The 21,302-nt window shown below is 39.8% G+C and overlaps 1 protein-coding gene across 1 annotated transcript in view; it reads left to right on the top strand.

The window, feature by feature from the left end:
• Positions 1–21,302, top strand: part of LOC100533544 (kinesin 3) — a gene marked incomplete in the record, with an annotated part of 110,535 nt that overhangs the window by 35,124 nt on the left and 54,109 nt on the right. The window contains 12 exon segments of the mRNA XM_035970078.1: positions 1,749–1,888; positions 2,653–2,833; positions 3,448–3,523; positions 4,067–4,146; positions 5,208–5,299; positions 8,248–8,388; positions 9,881–9,940; positions 10,680–10,834; positions 12,042–12,147; positions 13,894–13,976; positions 16,245–16,313; positions 17,159–17,331. Coding sequence (XP_035825971.1) covers positions 1,749–1,888; positions 2,653–2,833; positions 3,448–3,523; positions 4,067–4,146; positions 5,208–5,299; positions 8,248–8,388; positions 9,881–9,940; positions 10,680–10,834; positions 12,042–12,147; positions 13,894–13,976; positions 16,245–16,313; positions 17,159–17,331 — 1,356 coding nt within the window.

Here is a 21,302-nt window from a genome sequence, read left to right as displayed (position 1 = left end):
GGTGCGTGGAGAGCATTTTGTGCGTAGTTGGTGGGTGTTCTGGGGTGGTTAGCGCCTACTTTCCTATCGAACATCTATCTATATGGCCTTATCTCTCCTTTTTTTGTGGGTGGTTGGTGGGTGCTCTTGTGTGGTTTGCTCCTTCTTTCCTATCAAACATCTATCGGCCTTATCTCTCCTTCTTTTTGTGGGTGGTTGGCGGGTGCTCTTGTGTGGTTTGCTCTTTCTTTCCTATCAAACATCTATCGTCCTTATCTCTTCTCTTTCTTTTCGTGTATGTTACTGTCTTGTACATATCAATTCTTCAGCACTTATACGACCTTATTGTGTTGCAAGTGCTGTAAAACTCTTACGAAAACTAAAACTGTCCTTCTTTTTTTGTGTGTTTATAACTCTTTTTTTTACACCTCTTTACTTATATTATGACCTTATTGTGTTGGAAGTGCCGTAAAATTCTTACTAAAACAAAAAGAGCATTTAGTTTTTGTTTAGTTTTAGCAAGAGTTTTACAGCACTCTCAACACAAATAGGCTATAGAAGATGATAGTATAGATCTCTTGAATAACAAAATGAAAAGAAAAAGGATAGATCAGGGTGATTAACCCTATCCGTACGTCGTGTTTTACTATCATATCCATACAATGTGGGAAACTGTGCTGTGCCACCCCTTTCCAAAGAGGAAATTTACTCATTAATCTGATCTGTACGCTTTGCATAGCAGTCTATCAAAATGATTTTTTGAGAAATACTGAAAATTTCAAACAGATCTTCGTACTAGAAGTATTCTAAAATGTGAAGAATACAACCACGGGCCGGGGGTACAAAATGACCCTAGGGCGTTTGGATAGGGTTCATGTTTACTCAAACAAAACTTGGGTGGTTGAAAGTCTACTGTTTGTTGGGGGTGAACTATCTTTTACTTTTGGCCCGTGGGTGGCTGGAGGACTTAACTGGAAGGTCCTTCTTTTCTTTTTTCTTCTGTCCGTGTATCTTACTTTTTCCCTGAACTAAATGACCTCGTTTGTGTTGATGTGCCTTTCTTTATTTGAGCAAACAAATGAATTTGTGAAGATGAGTGTTCAGCCTTGTGAATTTCTGGCTGAAGTGGTGCCTAGCCAGTGTGAGTTATTTTTTTATATTTTTTTTAAGCAAATAGAAATGAATCAAATAAAAGACACTTAATAATATTCAAGCATAAATCAGTTTCGGAAAGATCTACAAAAGACAGTAATTAATTATTTCTTCAGCTACTGAAAGAGACTTTGTGGTACTTCAGCTATAAATCAATAATACGCTTTTGAGGGCTCTGGAGATTCATATTATACAGTTAAAAATGTGACATGGCATTGCTTCTGATATAATATACCGAATACCTTCTCTCTCCTCCTTCCCCCCTATTCATGTTTTGTCAAATATGTCAACACCTTAGGATAAACTTGTAAAAAGACAGCACAATAAATGATTAAACTGATGATTACAAGAAAGAAGAGCTGTTCTTTTTTAAATGTTTTTTAGATTTAATTGAAAAGGGAAATCATACGCAGAAAGCTATCACATTGTTTTGCAACTACAAAGACGTGAAATATAATAATATATATGTTAGGAATCAAAATTTGGACGCCTACATTAGACAGTGTAGTACCTGATAGCTGAACCACAGTCGCCGATCAAACCTGCATTTTACATCGTTATGGTTTATGTGCACACAGTGCGTGACTCTATGGGGTTTCTTTTTCTCCTCACAACAGATATGCCGATCGGGCCAAACAGATCATGTGCAAGGCTGTGGTCAATGAAGATCCGAACGCCAGACTGGTCAGGGAACTCAAAGAGGAGGTTGCCCGGCTCAAGGATATACTGACAATTGAGGGGATTGAACTCAATGAAGGTAATCCTTTATGTTATTTTTGTATTTTGTTATCTGTAAAAGTGACATCGACACTGGCCCAAGAAGAGGGCTTGAAAGTCACAAGCGAAGCCATAAGAAGATTTAACCAACAAACTATATCATGGTTAGGCATACAAGCATACCACTTTGAGAAAGGTTGCTAGCTTCGGAGAGCTGTGGTGTTTGTGATCATTTCATGCTGCTTCCTATTATTTCCTTTACTTTATACTCTTCACCTTGCTAGCCACCAAGTCTATAATTTCTCTTCCTTCATGGATGTAAAAGGTCATCGTCAGTTCATGGTGGGTGGTTGGCGGGTGCTCTGGTGTGATTTGCTCCTTCTTTCCTAATAAACATCTATCGTCCTTATTTCTATTCCTTCTTTTTTATGTTTGTTATTCAATCGTAACACCTCTAATCTTCAGCACTCATATGACCTAATTGTGTTGCAAGTGCCGTAAAACTGTTACTTAAAGTAAACATCGGTTCATGATGGATGAACTATTATCTCTAAAAGTAAGTTTCAGCTTTTGTGTCAATTGTGAGATAAAACTTCTGGAGACTGGCATGTCTCTCTCTCTCTTTCGTTTCTTGCCTCTTTCCTTCTCTCTTTTCCTCCGTCCTTCTCTCTTTGTGTCTTTGTCTTTCTCTCCCTCCTTTATGGGACAGTCTATGCAGGTGGTTTTAGAGGTTTAAAAGCAATTTGCTTTGAAAGTGTTGTCGAACTGTCTCGGCCGTAAACCTGTGTTGTTTTCTTACTGCAGGCCAAACGGCTCAGGAGATGATGGAGCAGCGTGGCAGGTCGCGGTCGAGGAAAGAGTCGGTGACCTTGGAGGGTGGTGATGATGCCCTTGAGCGACTGAAAGAATCGGAGAAACTCATAGCTGAGCTGAACCTCTCCTGGGAGGAGAAACTACGCAAGACGGAGTCTATTCGCAAAGAAAGGTTAGAAAGTCTTGTGTACTTATTCATTATAACCCTATTCGTACGCCTGGGGTCATTTTGTACCCCAGGGGTTGTATTCTTCACATTTTAGAATACTTCTAGTGCAAAAATCTCTTTGAAACTTTCAGTATTTCTCAAAAAATAATTTTGACAAACTGCTATGCAAAGCGTACGGATAGGATTAACGAGTAAATTTCCTCTTTGGAAAATGGGGGCACAGAGTTCCCCATCTCGTATGGATACGATAGTAAAACACGATGTATGGATAGGGTTAAATCATCAGCAAGCCGTTCTATTGATTAAGCCCTGAAAGCAAAATTTTTCAGGAGAGAGGAAAAGCTGTTTCAATTTTTAAAGCAATTGTACCTACATTATGTATCTTTTCAGACTTCTTTGAATGTTTAGAATTTGAATTATAACAAGATATTTCTCAGACATGTGCAACCTATACCACAGGTTAGGAAACTGCAAGAAAAGAAAACAAGTGAGTTCGAATTGAAATGTTTGAGAAATGTTGCTTCGTAATACAAGATTCCAGAGAGAGCTGATGATAATTTTTGTAGAAGACAACAGGCTGTGAAGATTTGTTTCATGTGCTCCTATTGTACTTTCAGAGAAGCTGTGCTGGCTGAGATGGGCGTGGCTCTCAAGGAAGATGGAGGAACTATCGGCGTCTTCTCGCCGAAGAAGGTAAGGTCTTCTGGAGGTTGCAGTGGTGAGCTGGGAGAGTATAGAGATAAAGGCTATAATAATAATAATAATAATTACGATAGTAATGATGATAATAATAATAATAATAATAATAATAATGATAATTGAAAGTAAAAGCCTTTGTATAGCATAAATTCCTTCTCACAACAACAAGCTCAGTGCACTTTTATAATCTATATTGTTACCCCAGCAGACCAAATAGCATTCTGAAACAATCTCACTTTCTGGGAAGCATACAGTACAAGCTGCGATTTTACAGGTGCTTAGACACTAAGATACTGACAAGATCTTTTACCATAGAGCAGGTATGGGAAACTATCACAGACGGGCCAGATCTGGCCGAGAAGTAGTTTCAGTCCATCCTGCAAGTGAAATTGAGTAATCAGTGATAAATGTGGCCCATGGTCATTTGATGATTAAAGACAAAACTGTCCTTCTTAAAAATGAAAACGAGTGCAGGTTTGCATTTAGTGCCTCTTTGTATGTACGTATGTATGTGTGTGTGTGTTTGTGTATTTTCAGTCTCCTCACCTGGTAAACTTGAATGAGGACCCTCTGATGTCAGAGTGTCTGCTGTACTACATCAAAGAGGGCACCACAAGGTATGTATATCTTTTTAATAAACTGTTTGTCTCTGCTATACAGAATCGGCTGCAAAGATCTCTTTATGTGTCATTGTGGCTGTAAAATCTACTTCATTTTGTTGAAAGATTTTGTACCTGAAATATTATCAGTGTAGGAGTATTTTGTCTTTGCTCAAATCCCGGCATTTTGACATTTATAAATGCCAAATGTTCGAAGGTCATCACTGATGGGTCATACTTCTTTTCTTTCCCCTCTTTCATTTCTGTCTGCCTGTCTTTTCTTTTTCGTGCATTGAATGGGTATTATCTTGTCAAAATGGTTTTCTTTTTTTCAAACAAGTATACATACATAACTTCAGAGAGACAGTTTAAGATAAGCCTAAAGACACATTTATGTCATGACGCAGTGAAATCAGGCGCTCGTTGATTTTGGGGCATATGAAGTTATTGATATCATCTTAAAGGTCATTCATTTGCCTTGCTTTGTATGGAAAAATATCCATTTATCTTGAATAGAAGGAGAAATATTTGCGATGAAGGTGGTGGGGGTAGCATGGTTTTAGAGGTAAAATAAGCAGGAAAATGACCGCCAAAGTTTGGTAACTTGTATAGCTTGAGAGTCCTTGAAAACTGAAAATTTACAATTTTGTTGCCATTGAGCGACGTTTTTCAGTTTAAATCACATGGAAATTTGTTTTTAAATGAACATAAAAGGTGTTGAGCCAAAAAACCAAAATTCTGTAAAAATGTCCAAACGAGGAAAAATGCCTGTTTCTTTGATTTCAATATTTTTAACAAGCGCCTGATTTCACCATGATGCCTCACATTCGTTCAACTCTATCCTCTGCCAGTTAATTTTGAATGAAAGAATGTGTGAGGTTCTGAGAGTTGTCTCTGTGTTTGTGTATGTGTGTGTGTGTTTGTGTGAGTTTGCATTTTGATTCGTTATTTGTGTAATGATTCTGCATTGTACAGAGTTTAGAGCTTTCTTAGGATTTGGCACAATATAAATTCCCAATATTATTATTGTTATTATTATTAATATCATTACGTTTTTTTCTTGCTCTCCCATTTCTCAGGGTTGGTCTCCATGACACGTCTACGCAGAATGATGTCCAGCTGAGTGGGTTTAACATCCTGGAGGAGCACTGCCACTTTCAGAATGAAGACGGTACGTCATACATTTTTTTCTTTATTGTTCCTTTTCCATCTCGCATTTCTTTTCAATTGGCTTTCCTACTCTTTGAGTATAGACTGAGTGTAGACATCTGATTTTACCGCAGCCAGTCAGTCAGCCATAAAAAAAAGTTATGCTTGCGTTATCAGAAATGGGTTATGATTTTGCTATTTTTAGTGGTGTGTGATCGTCTCATGAGAGTTCTGGTTCGATTAGAGATTTTTTCCTTTTTATGTTTTCATGGTTCCTTGTTTCAGAACAAGTAGTATGTCTACAATAAGTTATTTGGGTTGTATTGCAGTTCAGCTAAATAAGTTAAGATGAACTGAATACGAAAATAATTTTTCTTTTAAAAATTTTTATTTTGCATTATATCTTAATCACTTCAGACTTGTGAAGTAACTTTTAACCTTAAAGAAAAAACCAAGTAAAGGCTCTGACTTTTGTAACTTTGTCCTTCTCACCTTTTGTCCCGTCCTCACCTCTCTTTCTATAACTCACTGCTGTAAATTTGTCCCTTTCCCCCAAGCTTCCCATTCTCCTCTCTTTTTCTTTCACCCTCTCTCTCTCTCTCTCACTGCTGTATCTTTGTACTTCTCGTCCCATCTCCCTTCTTCTCTATTTCCTTTTGCCACTCATTCCTGTATCGTTATTGTTGTCATTCCATTCCTCCTCCTTTCTTAACCTCTCTCCCTTACCCACTCATTTCTGTAACTTTATTCAGCCCCCCCCCCCCTTTCCCCACCCTCCAAATCACCATGATCTCTTTCTCTCTCCCTCCCTCACTCATCCACTGCTGGATCAGTATCACTCTTTACCCATCCCCATCCTCTCAGCCTCTTCCTCCCTCCTTCACTCACTGCTGTAAGCTAGTCACCATTCTCCCGTCCGTTCATCTCATTCTCTATCTCTCTCTCTCTCTCTTTCCCTCTCCCTCTCCCTTTCCCTCTCCCTCTCCCTCTCCCTCTCCCTCTCCCTCTCCCTCTCCCTTTCCCTCACTCTCTCTCTCTCTCTCTCTCTCTCTCTCTCTCTCTCTCTCTCTCTCCACGGCGCACCGGCAGTGGAATTTTAGTTGAGTGGAATTTTAGTTGGTTCCCCGCCGGACGCCTTATCACGCCGGGGTCACGGGGGTCAGCTCCCTGTCGCCGCTCTGTCTGGGCCGACTTAATTTTTGGTACTTTTCAACGTACAATTTAAGGTGTATCCTTGTATTTATGGTAATTCTCATTTAGTACACCCAAAGCACGCATTTCTGCTCCTGAGACTCAAAAAAGAACGAACGTTGTAACTTGTCTGGTTATTTCGTTAGAGGCGCTGGAGTCGGCAATGCTAAATTGTATTTTTTTTGGGACTAGCGTGAATGAAAAAAAATAAATAGAAAAAAAGGCCTTGTCAAAATCTGTCGAACTTTTGGAACATGAACGATATAGCATTGGTGCAGATACTCAGAAAAGATGGTATCTGCGCATATAATAGAAAGCTGTAATTTAGCAATTTTATCCATCGGGCACACAATTCGCTGTAAAGTAATTCCTTTAAATACAACTTTATGTGTCTAATATAATCGTGAATATTCGCATATTTTCTCAAAAGTTTATAAAAGTTACCATGAAGTTTCTCTATGAAAAGTACAAATCGATTTTAGTGCTAGAATATATCTTCAATGTAGATCTAATACACGAACAGTATCTCTTACACTCCAGAAATTCCTTACTTTTCTTAAAACGCTAAGTTTAGGTTTTGTAAGTTGACTGCATAATAGGGATGACTTCTCGTAATTGGGTTATAAGAATAATTTCTAGCTTTCCAGAGACACTGATTCAGCACCAGACTTTTCCAGCTTTATTTTTCGTTTCTATGACCATTTGCAATAACTGACAATGTGACTGATTTCTTTACATTCATAATTGTGTCCACGCATATTTCCGACACAAAAACTAAGAATGAATGTGTTAGCTGTCATTATTTCTATTCCATACAAGTTTATCTCTACCCTTGTATTTACACGGTTTTGTGGGGGTTTTTAAATCGCTTATATTATATCTTTTTAGTTGTATGCAGGCTGCCACAGACACAGCATGATTCATGAACAAAAGCAGAGTAACTTTCTCTTGTTTAATAGTAAAATAAGAGCTAACGCTGATTGTCTTTAGTTTAAAAAATGCAGATGTGCATCTTTCTTCTCTTATAACTTGACTATTACTACTCGTACAGATTTAAAATTTCTCATGGTAAAAGACATGATATTCGTAGTCAGTTTAACACAGATTTTGGAGAGATCTGTCGTGCCTTTTTTCAATTAACAATCATTTATTCATAAGTTTGTAACTAAAATAGGACAAATTGGGTACTCTACAAACACTTGTTTAGAACAAAAACTAAGGCACAGAAATTAACCATTCTAACGCAGAATAAATCTTCAAACATTGAGCTTTTAGTGCATTCGTGTAATGGTTTGCTTTGTGAGATGAGGAAGAAGTTATATCATTTTAAACAGAGTCAAAAATACGAACTTCCTAACCGACACCGGCAAAGTCGCTTCAGGGCTCATTAACCCCGTGACCCCGAGCCGGGGAGCTCCGGCGGGCTGCTGAGTCACGCGAACTAAAAGTAACAGAATCAGGCGAAAAGTGACACCGTGTCTGTCTTTCTCTCTCTCTCTCACTCACTCTCTTTCTCTCTCTCTCTCTCTCTCTCTCTCTCTCTCTCTCTCTCTCTCTCTCTCTCTCACCCACCATCCCCAACAACTCCTTTCATTCTCTCTCTCTCTCTCTCTCTCTCTCTCTCTCTCTCTCTCTCTCTCTCTCTCTCTCTCTCTCTCTCTCTCTCTCTCTCTCTCTCTCTCCCTCCCTCCCTCTCTTTGTCCCGGTTTCTCTCTCTCACTCACTGTTGTATCCCCCAACCACTCCTTTCATTCTCTCTCTCTCCCCCCTCTCTCTCAGGTGTGGTGACTTTGCTGCCGTGTGAGGGCGCTCTCTGCTACGTGAACGGCCGCCAGGTCACAGAGCCAACCGTCATGAAGACTGGCACTCGGCTCATCCTGGGAAAACATCATGTGTTCAGGTTCAACCATCCTCAGCAGGGTGAGCACACAAACAAAACACACTCCAGGGATCACTGTTTTCCGCGGATCCTCGATTTTTTGCTGTTGCGAGAACTTCCCTAAATCTGACAGCGCTGGCGGTCATTCCACCCCAGCCTTAAGTTGGGCCGCGGTAGGCCTTCAGTAGCCTGAGATCGGCCCTTAGGTGCCCCGCGATCTGCGGCTTCGACTAAGCTCGGCCTATCATAGACTGGATGAGAGTGAGACGACTCAAGGATAAAGAAAGTCTCGAGCAGTGAAGAAAACATGTACTCTCCTTTGATTGGAGGTGAACTGGAACTGACCTTTCCCCTCTTCTTCCGTCTTTGGTTTGTGAATGAGGAACGCATTTTGCAGATAATTTTTTGTTCACAATGCCATACGAATGACAGAACTTCAATCTTTTTAAATGATGTGGAAGGGGGGGGGGTGGTGGTGCACAATATTTACAGAAGTGAGTGTATCAGATCGACCGTCAAAGTTCAGGGGCTGCGAAAAATGACACCATTGATCCCTGACTCTCACAGGGGCATATACGCTGCGAAGAATGCACATGTACTATTGCTGTAAATATTGTCGCCTCAGAACTATTTTGTCTAAAGTGTACTTAAGCAAAGAGGCATTTTGGACAAAATAGGTCTAAGGCGACGATATGCAGACATGTGTTTAACACCATGCAGGCACACACATACACTTACATGCACATACTCGAACAGGCACACTAGAACACTTGCTCAAAGGAACTCAGTACTCAAAATGACTCGGATGCACTTACCCACAAACATTAACACATGTACACCACCCTACATACACGTATGTTTCCTTAAAACCCTTGTACATGTTGGATTGAACTCAGGAGCATGTATTGGCTATACCATTTTCTTTTCTGCTAACTTTAAACATATCTCCTTAGTCTTTTGAAACATCCTTTCATTCATTCAGTTCAACTCAGCAAATGAGTGTACTTTGAGATTATTAATTCCTCGTTAACAAAATAACTGTTTATTTTATGGAGAATCTTTGAAACCAAACTTTATATAAAGAAAAGTCACACCTGTTTGAATGTAGTATAATTTTTTTTTTACAGCTACAAAGTTTTTGTATGTGTACTGTGAACTGTTACAAAGTACACATTTTCTATAAAATTAGGGAGACTCTTGTTTTTGTGGTGTTAATTTATATTGGACCATTCCATGTTACCTATGTCACCGAATTATTGACACTACTTTTGAATTCATACCAAAACTGGAAAATTTTCTTTTAATCCAAAACAAGTTACGGGTTAAAATGTACAGAAAGGTTGGCTATATATACAAGAGAAAATGAAGAAATCGGTGCTCAGGACTTTCTTCAGCATGTCTTCATCTCTGTGTTACGTGTGTCTTTGCAGCCTCACTTTTCATGGAATGGCCCTGTTATGAAATAACTTTCCTCTAAAGAGAAAAAAATGTCTTTTGCATGCAGTGATTCCTTTGTTTTGTGTTTATCCTCAGCTCGAGCAAGCCGTGCCATGATGAGCGAGTCCATGATTGAATCGACGGACATGCCTATCAGTAAGTCCTCCCCATACCCTCCCTTCTTAGAAAAAAAAAAAGAATGATTGTAAATGTTTAACACCCATATTGATGCAGTTTTGATCATTTGGGAGACAGGTTACTTTGACCCTGCCTGTAAGAGGCAACCTAGGCTGGACAGGACACACTGTCCTGCAGACAAATAGAGATACTCAATGAAATAGCTTCTTCACGAAGCAAACTCACATCTTATATATGCGATGGCAAAGAGCATAATCATTACAATATATCCGTTTGGAGCAAGTTCCTCTCGAAACCTCAAAACAAAGTCCTCTAGCCTTATTGAAATTTATTTATTTTGACCAACTGTTTTACAACTGCTGTGGAAAATGTTTTGGTTCCCCAACTCTGCCTTGTTCAGCTGTTTTGGTGTCAGATACACCACCACCACCCCCCCTCCCCCCACTGTATGAATGAATGATTTCCTTTTTTGTTGTGCTACAGAGGACAAACCAAGTGTACTTATTAGTTTATGTGTATCTACTCTGTGAAAGAAAATAGTGTGGGGGTCTCTGAAAGAGAATGTGACAGACAAATAGGAAGGAAAGAAACACATATACATAAAGAGAAAAAGAGAGAGGGGGTTGAGCAGGGAATAACGGTGGTGGTGCGCACAAATTGTACAATTCTCTTTAGATTATAGAAGCTTCCGTACAGTTTTCACACATCACTGAAATGCCCGACTAATTTCAAGTTTTGTTTGTTTGTCTGTCTGCAGCTGAGCCTGTAGACTGGACCTTTGCCCAGCTGGAGCTGCTGGAGAAGCAGGGCATTGACCTCCGCAAGGAGATGGAGAGTCGGCTGATGCTTCTGGAGGAGCAGTACCGCAAGGAGAAGGAGGAGGCCGACCAGCTGTTTGAACAGCAGAGACAGGTATGCCACACGCTGGTGTAGTGAGTGGTACAGGTGTAGTGAGTGGTATAGGTGTGTTAGTGGTACAGGTGCTGTATAAGTGACAGGTATATCACACGCTGGTGTAGTGAGTGGTACAGGTGTAGTGAGTGGTATAGGTGTGTTAGTGGTACAGGTGCTGTATAAGTGACAGGTATATCACACGCGGGTGTAGTGAGTGGTACAGGTGTAGTGAGTGGTACAGGTGTGTTAGTGGTACAGGTGCTGTATAAGTGACAGGTATATCACACGCGGGTGTAGTGAGGGGTACAGGTGTGTTAGTGGTATAGGTGTGTTAGTGGTACAGGTGCTGTAGAAGTGACAGGTATATCATACGCTGGTGTAGTGAGGGGTACAGGTGTAGTGAGTGGTATAGGTGTGTTAGTGGTACAGGTGCTGTATAAGTGACAGGTATATCACACGCGGGTGTAGTGAGGGGTACAGGTGTGTTAGTGGTATAGGTGTGTTAGTGGTACAGGTGCTGTAGAAGTGACAGGTATATCATACGCTGGTGTAGTGAGGGGTACAGGTGTGTTAGTGGTACAGGTGTATTAGTGGTACAGGTGCTGTAGAAGTGACAGGTATGTCACACGCTGGTGTAGTGAGTGGTACAGGTGTGTTAGTGGTACAGATGTTGTGGTCATGCAGGTACTGTAGAAGTGACAGGTGTTGTGGTGGTACAGGTGTTGTGGTGGTACAGATATTGTAGAGGTGATGTGTGCATAGGATAGTATAAAGGGATATAGGTTTAGAAGTGATGGGTACATAGGAAAAGATAAAAGGATACAGGTATAAAAGTGACAGAGACTTCAAAACATAATAAAATGATATAGGTGTTGTAGAAGTGACAGGTGCATAGGAGAGGTTAAAAGGATTCGGGTATAGAAATGACAGGCACATAGGACAGCATAGTCTGCACATACAATTTTTTAACTCCATAGTTGTAAAATTTTGTTTGTGATGGTCTGTAGGCTTAACAACAAAGACAACTGTTTGAAGAATTAAAGTGATGTAAGAAGGACTGAAATTGAAATTGTATGATACCGATGCTGAAACTTTTGAAAATGTACGGGAATATAAAAGTCAAACTGTTATTTTAATTTTGCTTTTGTAATGTCAGGATGAAAACAGAGATGAAATCTTTCTTTTAAATTTACATATATAATATGAATTCTTATCACGTTTGCAGGATTATGAGAATCGCATCCAGTCTCTCCAAGAGCAAGTGGAGAGACACTCTATGATCTCCAGCGTAGCCACCACAAACATATTTGAAGAAGAGGAGGAAGAAGAGGGTAAGTAGTTGTCTTTACCTATCTGGAAGATGGCAGTTTTATTAGGATGCATGTATAGAAGTGACATGTATATATAGGAGATTATGCAGATATATAGAGATTGTCTGATGTGTTTATTGAAGGAAGAGGAAGAGCAATTGGGTAGATGATTTGCTTGAACAGAAGGAAGAAATAAAAGGATGACTTATGAACTCGAATACATGGCTTAACACTTTGCAGCCATACAGCCAGCAGTACAAAATACTAGGCCAGGGCAAAATCGACTTTACTAGTCGACTAGTCGACTGTGAGCCCAAGATCAACGCTGTGACCCTCATCTACCAGTCGCTCGTGACTCTTGACTCTTGGTTACCTTGCCTTTTCTTGATCAAGACCAGCCTCCCCTGCCCTTCAACGGGGAGTCGTCAACGTTGGTAGTGGGGTGGGTGCGGCGAAGTTAGAGCAAGCCAAGAAAAAAAAGTTTTGATCAAGACCTAGGCCCAAGCGTGTGTGTGAGTGTGTGTGTGCGGGCCACTGACCTAAAACTGTGTGTGGGCGAGGCGAGGCTGGCTGGCCTGCAGCGTCGCAGTAGTGCAGTGGTGGCGCACCAGTCGCTGTCACCGTCAATGGAACAATTACTGTAAAACTAATGATTGCTGCCTTGGCTGTCTTACGTTATTTTGTTGGCTTCACTGTAAATATTATAATTATAGGATCCGTTCAAATTCCAAGAGATCAGATTTGGTTTTGCAAAAACACACGTAAATAATTATGAGATCAAAACAGTTGATTACACATAAATATATAGGTTATATGAATTGTTTTTAAGCTCAATTTTGATTTTTAAAACGAAGTAAGATTAAATAAATTTTGCGCAGAAACCAACTTTTAAAGGCTAACAGTAACCCCACAACGTTTGTTTTCCTGAGCCGGAAGTCAAAGAGCTAAAAATAGAACTAGTCAGCCCAAAACTTATGACCCTGTAGGCTATAAGAGCATAGGAAGTTGCATCTTCACTCTATGTAAAGTCAAGGTCAAAGTCACAGTCACTGTTGACTTTTAGACTTTGACGAAAACGTCGAGTCGACGCTCCGACTTTCTTATTGGCCGACTTTGCCTTTGCTTACAAAATACCCCATCTGGTCACACAGCCAGGAGAGTGACTGCCTGGGCCTGGTGCGCCAGGTGACCAGAACAGATGATTTTTTACCATCGCATTATTGCGCCAAGTTACTGCAAAATGTTAAGGCACAATGCCTCTACCCTTTTGCACAGCAACCACATACATAAGTGGCAGTGGGCGATGGTGTAAATCTAGCAGTCCCATCTTTGGAGCTCAAGTCCATAGGTCCTGTTGGCTGTTGGGACCAGGACTGGGAGGGTTGATTGATGTGATTATATTTGAGGAAGATGGGGGCGCGTTAATGTTTTTACGCCATAGCTGGTATAGATAGCTCATATGCATGATATTCATTTGTTCCTGATAGTTTGCACATACAAATTTTGAACTTCATGTTTGTACGATTTTGTGTGTGGTGGTCTAGGCCCAACACCAAAGGCAACTCTGAAGGTTTATAGTGCTGTGAGAAGAACTGAAGATGAAATTGTATGATAACGATGTTGAAGCTTTAAAAGATGTACAGAAGTAAAAATTCATTGTTCATTCAGAAAAAGGCATTATTTGTTTATTTTTTTCACTATTATTTTAATATTTTCCAAATTGAAAGTTAATGTGTACCCTTTGTATTTTATTGTGTGTGATCTCAGAAGTCCAGTGGACTGACCGTGAGAAGGATCTGGCTGCCTGGGGATTCCGCAAGTGGAAGTATCACCAATTCACTTCGCTCAGGGTTAGTTTTTGTAGACTACTTCAGTGAAATGTTTTCCTCACTTTTTTTATTATATCACTCCAAGAGGAAAGGACCGAAGGATGCCTGTACTTTTTTCTCCCCTGGGAATCAGATATTTTCTTTTGTCGGATAGATGGGGGGTTTTTTCAAGTTATTGTTATTTTCATTAATAATAGCTTTTCCAGCATATTTTTAAAAAAATGAGAGATAGGTGTAGTTTTGAAGTCTTCCTATAAACTTTTGCTTTTTCTGTTATCCTTACACATGGTTTCCATGTACATTCAGTTACCATTTTTGTTTATCTTAGTACCTGGTATCTTTTAACTCATTCGCGATTGACAACACACTCTATGGAACATTACAGCAACTGCAGCAGACCTGCACTTATCACTACATGGCATTGGACAGAAGGGCGAGAGCCCAGCTGTTGCTGGATCGATAACAACAACTCGTTCGCGACGTATTATTTTCGGCTTGTGGACGAATTTTTTTCGGGAGGGCGAATGAGATGGTGACTAGTGAGCAGTTAAAAGGTCTTTGGGGCCAAATAAATAATATCAACGTATTATATACTAATATTTTCAGTATTGTTTCTAGAAAACATCTGTAATGTTTATTTGTGTATTTTTCAACTTTGGTTCATGTAAGAGGCGTTTATGCAACACACTTTTGATTGGAAGCGGATAAAATTTGAAAATAAAAAATTAATAATCTTTGGTGAAACTCAAAAAATAAGTTTGCACTTAGTCAAATGTAACATCAAAATAACCATAAATGAATATAGAACTGGAAAATGTTGAAAAGTTTGCAGTTATTTACATATATTCCATAATATTTCTACATTTGGATAATAACATCCAATAATGAAAAAAAATAAATCTATTTTATAATCTTGAAAAACGATCTCAAACAGAAAAAAACCCACTCGTATCTCATTGGAATTATTCAGAATTACATTTGGATTAAACTTATACATGTCTTGAGTGGCACTTTTGTGTAATTTCATCAAAAAGTAGTGATTTTTTGGTAGAAAAAAATATTTTGACAATTTAGATCTAGACCTAGATCTGGCACTCAAAAATATTGATTTCTCAATAACAGTGCATTGGCAATATAAGTCCGATCGTATCAATATTATAAAAAAGAGTCCTACACTTCTTTAGTGGGCCAAATAATGATAGATTTTGTAGTGTAAAATTACTAAGACTGGTGTCCGGGCTATAATTTTGGCATCGCGATAAAACAAAGTGAAATAAACTACGATATCGCGTTTCAAAACAGAATCTAAACTTCCCATTTTCAGTGGATATGCTTGACCCGGAAGTCAACATTATATTATGACCTTTATTTTAACATGGATATGTGGATTGGAATAGAATCTAAGCTAAAATTGAAGATCGGTTCTCGAGCCGCCGGGGGCGGCTTAGCGTACTGACGGCATTTTAGCCGCGCCGCCCCCCCCACGGCTCAGCATAGCGAATGAGTTAAGCTAGGGTTGTCATGACTCATTGGTCACTACAGAAATTGCACCACAAAAGATAAAATCCAGAATGAGTTTGCATTCTAGGTCAGTTAAATCATTTCTATACTGGGATAAAAAATAGTTAAGTTTTTTATAAGAATGGTGTGAGCAAGTTTTTGAGCATGATTTTGTGCTCAAAATTTAATTTGAATTGATGTAAGATGGTCTGTTTAGTCTGATTGAATTTTTAAAAATAAATATGTATGTGGGTCAGTTTTCGTTAGGATAGCCAGACTTTCAAATTTTGTTGACCATGCCCTGTTCAGAAAGAATATCTTGGTTGGGTGGGCTCAGGCTATATTCTTACAGCTCATGACAGGCATCTGCGAGGATAAGTTATGGTGTGCATTGTTGGCCAACATGTTGAAGGGAGAAGTATAATTAGTTTCCTGTTACTTGAAGTTACAGAGATCTTGGGGTAGTCGGCAAGTCTTGTTTATGAGTTTGGCAAAAATGATTTTTTTGTGTAGCATGAAGATCCATTCATCTTTGGGATAATTAGCATTTCATTTATTGTCTGTGGGCGCTGTAAAGATAATTGATTTCATGTATGATGATGTTTTTTGGGGGGTAATCAGCATGTCTCCTTTATGAGAACAATAATGGTAATTTCTTTCACGTAACTTTAAGTTCCAGACATCTTTAAAATAGTAAGCAGTTTAGGAACCCCTCATAATGGTTCTCAGGGTAAATGCTGTCCCACTTGTAGCTTTATGTGTTTTACGTGGTTCATCGTGTTGTTTCAGGATGACCTGTGGGGTAATGCCATATTCCTGAAGGAGGCCAATGCCATCAGTGTGGAGCTCAACAAGAAGGTAAGGATCACAGGGAGGATTTTGTCATCAATGTCGGATGCTGTCAGTGTCAGATGCTATCATGCCATTTGTCACTGGTGTCTGATGTGGTCAATGTCATTTTTGTGTGACAAGTGTCCTTTGTCAGTGATTCCAGGTGCAAGCACCGTAAACTATTAAACATAAAATAACTCCTTTATAATGTATGTCTACACATGTGTCTCTCCCTTTATATATGTGTACGTGTGTCCCTTCTTTTATATGTGTGTGTGTGCGTGAACGTGTGTTTCTTCCTTTATATATGTGTTTGTGTGTTTTTCTTCCTCTGTATGTGTATGCCTTTGCCTCTTCCTGTATATATGTATGCGTGTGTCTCTACCTTTACATATGTGGACGCATGTGTCCCCCCCTCACATATGTGTATGCCAATGTTTCCCTTTACATATGTGTACGTGTATGTCTCTCCTCACAGGTCCAGTTCCAGTTTGTGCTGCTGACGGACACTCTGTACTCCCCACTGCCCTTTATATGTCTAAGTACATGTGTATGCATAATGGGTCTCAATATTACGCTATTTAGCGGATTTCCGCTTCCGCCATTTCCTCCGCTAAACTCCGCTGCTGGCAGTAATGGGCCACCACTTTCTGTACATAATCAAGATTGTAAATATTGTCTCCCCTCACATATTATGTGCTGGCATATGTCTCTCCGTACAGGTTCAGTTCCAGTTTGTGCTGCTGTCGAACACCCTGTACTCCCCACTGCCCTTCATAAGTACATATATGTCTCTTATTTTATATTATTATTATTATGTGTACGCTTATGTCTCCCCTCACACATGTGTTGGCATATGTCTCTCCGTACAGGTTCAGTTCCAGTTTGTGCTGCTGACGGACACTCTGTACTCCCCACTGCCGGGCGAGCTGCTGCCGTCGGAGGACCGGGAGGAGAACCGGCCCTTCCCCAAGACCATCGTGGCCGTTGAGGTGCAGGACACCAAGAATGGCGCCACTCACTACTGGAGCTTGGAGAAACTACGGTAAGAATCTCTGTGCTCGTATCACCTTTCCCCCCTCCCCCCTCCCCCTGCCTCTTTCCTCCCCTCCCTCTCGCCTCCTCCTCCATCTCTCCCTCTTCTGCCCCCTTCTTGCTCCCCTCTTTCCCCTTCCCCTTCCCTTCCCCTGAACCATTGTATTTTGCCCACACCTTCACAAATGACCCCTGTTGTAGTATCTACTATCTACATTTTTGGTTTCTGGTTTTGTTTGTTTTGGTTTTTTTCTGTTTCATTAAGTAGTTTATCTTGTTTAAATTTCTGTTTCTTTTTTTCCTGTATATTAAAGTAGTTTGACTTGTTTCCTTTTATTTACTTTTTTGTCTTTATTTTCATCTGGCGGAGGCTTGTGTATTTTATATCTGCCACACTGTAAACTGTAGAAGTATTCCCCTCACCTGTAAATGCTTTATTTTTGTCTACAAGAATAGTTGAGGTAACACTTAAAATAGGGAGCCAGTGTGTATAAAGGTGTGTTATATAAATAAACTCTATTGGGGGTTCCTGAATGATATACGCGTTTTGAATAGTTTTTCTATCCTTTTGTGATATCGGCAGTGATTGTGGTTTCTTCTTGCTTTTGTGGATTTTTTTTTTTTCAAATCTTAAAAACACCTGTCTTGTTTTTTTACAAACTACTGATTTTGTACAAGAATTGCTCTGACTTATTGTCAAACACAGTAAGCTTCAATATGAAACATTACTGTTATGTCAAGTGTCAACTCATTTAAGCAACATTTGTTTCTTTTTCTCTGGGGTTGTTTTTTTTGGTTGTTTGTAATTTTATTTGTAAAAGAAACAAACAAACAAACAATGCAAAATTTTCTCTTGCTCTGTTTGAAAGAGCTGTTGTGTGTTTGAGTTCTCTACTGACATTGCCAGCTCTGTTTTCCTGTGGACCTGTGTGATATTTTGCCTCATGGCCTGCACTCTTTGTAATGATGTGTGTTTACGTGTGTGTGTTTGTACGTGTGCGCGTGTGTGCGTGACATGTCTGGGCACGGTCCCTATCCCTGCACTTTGTAGGAATGAGGAAGGGGACATGTAGACGATTCTGCTTCCTTGTGTTAAGTTTCAGAAGAAAACATTCTGTCCCATCACTCACCCCCTCTCCCCCAACCTCCTTTCCTCTCTCCCCACCACATCCTCCACCCCCTTTCTTTAATGCCCGATTGGCTTCATCCCAATGAACACGTTCTTTACCAGTGTGCACCCTGAGACTTGATGTCACTTTTTGTTAAGCTGTGCTCCGCAAGATCTTCTTTGGCTTTTCCTAATTTTCCTTTTGTATCTTATGTTTTTTTCTGTTTTGAGTTGTGTTTGTTTTATTTTTGTTGTTGGTTTGAATCGGGTGAAGGGGAAAAGGGAGCAGAGATAAGGGTAGATATTTTAAATTCTTTGAAAAGATGTTTACTATTCACACACGGGTGTCACTTCGCGAACTAATGATCCTTTTTTTTCTTTGAAAGTTTCTTGGCCACCGCTAGTTTAAATTATTTGGAAAAATCTGAACAGATAGGTGATGGGGACCCACCGGGGTAATAAAAGTTTGGGTTTTTTTTAGAGCAACTGAACGGAGAAGTGAATGGAGAACAATGATCGCTGATGTCTGTTTCAGATTTGGCATTTTATGATAACTCTTAATATTTTGATTTTTTTTCTGTTTTCATTGAGCAGTCTATATCCTCTGTTCTGTATGTGGCACCTCGACGTCTCCATTTGCTTGCTGTTGTAGGCCAGTTCTTTGATGTGACTTGGAAGGACGGGGTTCATTCACCATAATGTTCTTTTGAGAATGCAAGCTTTTGTGATATTCCTGGGTATCCTGGAGACTAAAGGGGAAAGCAGAATCTAAAATTATCCAACTGTCCTTTCTTTGTATAAAAGAACTCATTCTGGTTTGAGGACATATTGTTTTGGAGCACTTTAGAAATAGAAGCCTAGAAGCATGACTCCGTCATTCAAACAGAGTTTTAAATTCTATTTTCTTTCCTGGAAACTTTACAATGCAGGCGACAACATACATACCATGGAATAGGCAAGTTCGTGCTTCTGATTAGTTTATGATGGTTCGAAATGCGCCACAACATTGCCATTGGTCTGCCTCTGATCGGATACATGTGTCCACTACGTCCTTAAATGTCCTGCTTTAAGGATGTGGTGAGCATTTAAGAGGGCCGTCTCATATGTTTCTCTCAGGTAATCTTAGGTTGGTCATGTTGGTAGTTCTGAACTAAGGCCAGAATGAGTTTTTGTAGTTTTTCTGTACGTTCTAGTCAAAGGAAACACTGATCAGACCAGGATATATCGAAACTAATGTACGGTTAGGCATCTCACTGTTGCAAGCAAAAGACATCAGTTTGATTTTCATGGCGGGAAGTTTATTTTGTCAATTATCCTCGGCTTATAGTTTGGAAATTGTATGGCACTCAGCCCGATTTTGGCATCGACTTTCAGGGTCGAAGTATAACACCATCATAATTATCTCATTTGCGTCCGTTGGGGTGGGGGGGGGGGTTAACGATGATTTGATAATGATGATAATAATGCAGATAATTTCTAAAGCGTTCACTCCATACAGTACAGCATAGGAGGACCTTCAGTTTGCTGTCAAGTTTTAGCTAGACCCACTCTCCAGTGATTCTTTATGTCTCCAAATGAGGGTATGTTTGGCAATGATCTTGTCTATAGATTCTAGATGTTTTGTTGGTGCCATCTGAAGAAGAACTGAAAAAGGTCATACACGTCATACAAGTGCTGAAGACAAGAGGTGTCACTTGAGAGTAGCATAGGATAAAGAAAAGAAGGAGGAGAAATGAAGCAGATAAATGCTTGATAGGAAAGGAACAAACCACACCAGAGCGCCTGCCAGCCACCCACTAGAAAGGCGTTCATCATTGTTCATTGAGTTTAGTTTGTGTGCACAGGTTTTTATTTTTGTTCACTTGACGTTCAGTTGAAATTCTCTTATTTTTTTGTCTGTCTGTTTGTTTGTTTCCCATGTTACCTGATAATTTCCTTGGCTGTTCATGTTCACTGTTTAGACTGGTGCTTGTCAACCTTTTGATAGCCGGGCGGTCAGTTTTGCCATCTTTTAAGAAGTTACAACTTTTGTACCGCCCGCCTACATAACGTTTTTTTCTGAGCGGGGGCATTGGATGATACCTGTCACTACCGGATGCCCCCCCCCCCTTTTCCACCCCCCAAAAAGTATCAAATTGTCCTCTAGTGGGCGATATCACCCAGGTTGACAAGCACTGGTAGCTCAAAAGGGGGAAAAGAGGGGGGGGGGGGTATGTGTGTCTCTTAATGACCGATATCTGTTCTCAGTTTGCTCGTTATGTATGACCGGTCCGATATAATGTGTTCTCAGTTTGTTTGTTGTGTGTGTGTCTGGGTTTGTTACTTTTTCTATATTGTTAGTCTTGTGGAATTGTTATACTTGAGAATAACAGACATAGTTTGTTGCGGGTTTTGTCTAGTAACAATTGTATACATGTACAACCAAAGGGTTGTAGAGGCAGAAGGTTCTCTTTATGTGATGTTTATGTATACATTATGGGTAATAGTAGTAAATTGAAGTAGTAATTCTTAGTAAATTATAAGTTCCTGAAGCCTTTTTTGTATGTAGTATTTAAAAATTGAGGTAGAAGGTTGTCAGTTTTGTGAAGTAATACTCATGAAAAGAGAAAACGCTGGCGGTGGGGAGATATTTGAAATACTTCGCTCTTTGCTGTGTTTCAAGTGTTGTTCCAATGTTCAGCGGTGAAATAGAAGAGATAAGACTAATCGTATCTGCATACCTCCATTTGTTGTGTGTGTGTGTGTGTGTATGTGTGTGTACTGTGTGTATGTGTGTGTTTTTATGTATATGTATGTAAGTGCACGCATGTGTTCTTACGTAATGTGTTTTTTGTGTCATGGGGGGACTTCCAATACATCAGGGTACTGTGGGG

The sequence above is a fragment of the Aplysia californica genome, unplaced genomic scaffold, assembly GCF_000002075.1.
Source record: "Aplysia californica isolate F4 #8 unplaced genomic scaffold, AplCal3.0 scaffold00217, whole genome shotgun sequence".
NCBI classification, from domain to species: Eukaryota; Metazoa; Mollusca; class Gastropoda; order Aplysiida; family Aplysiidae; genus Aplysia; species Aplysia californica.
The sequence above is the reverse complement of the archived record's forward strand: the minus strand, read 5'-3'. Positions and strand labels throughout refer to the sequence as shown.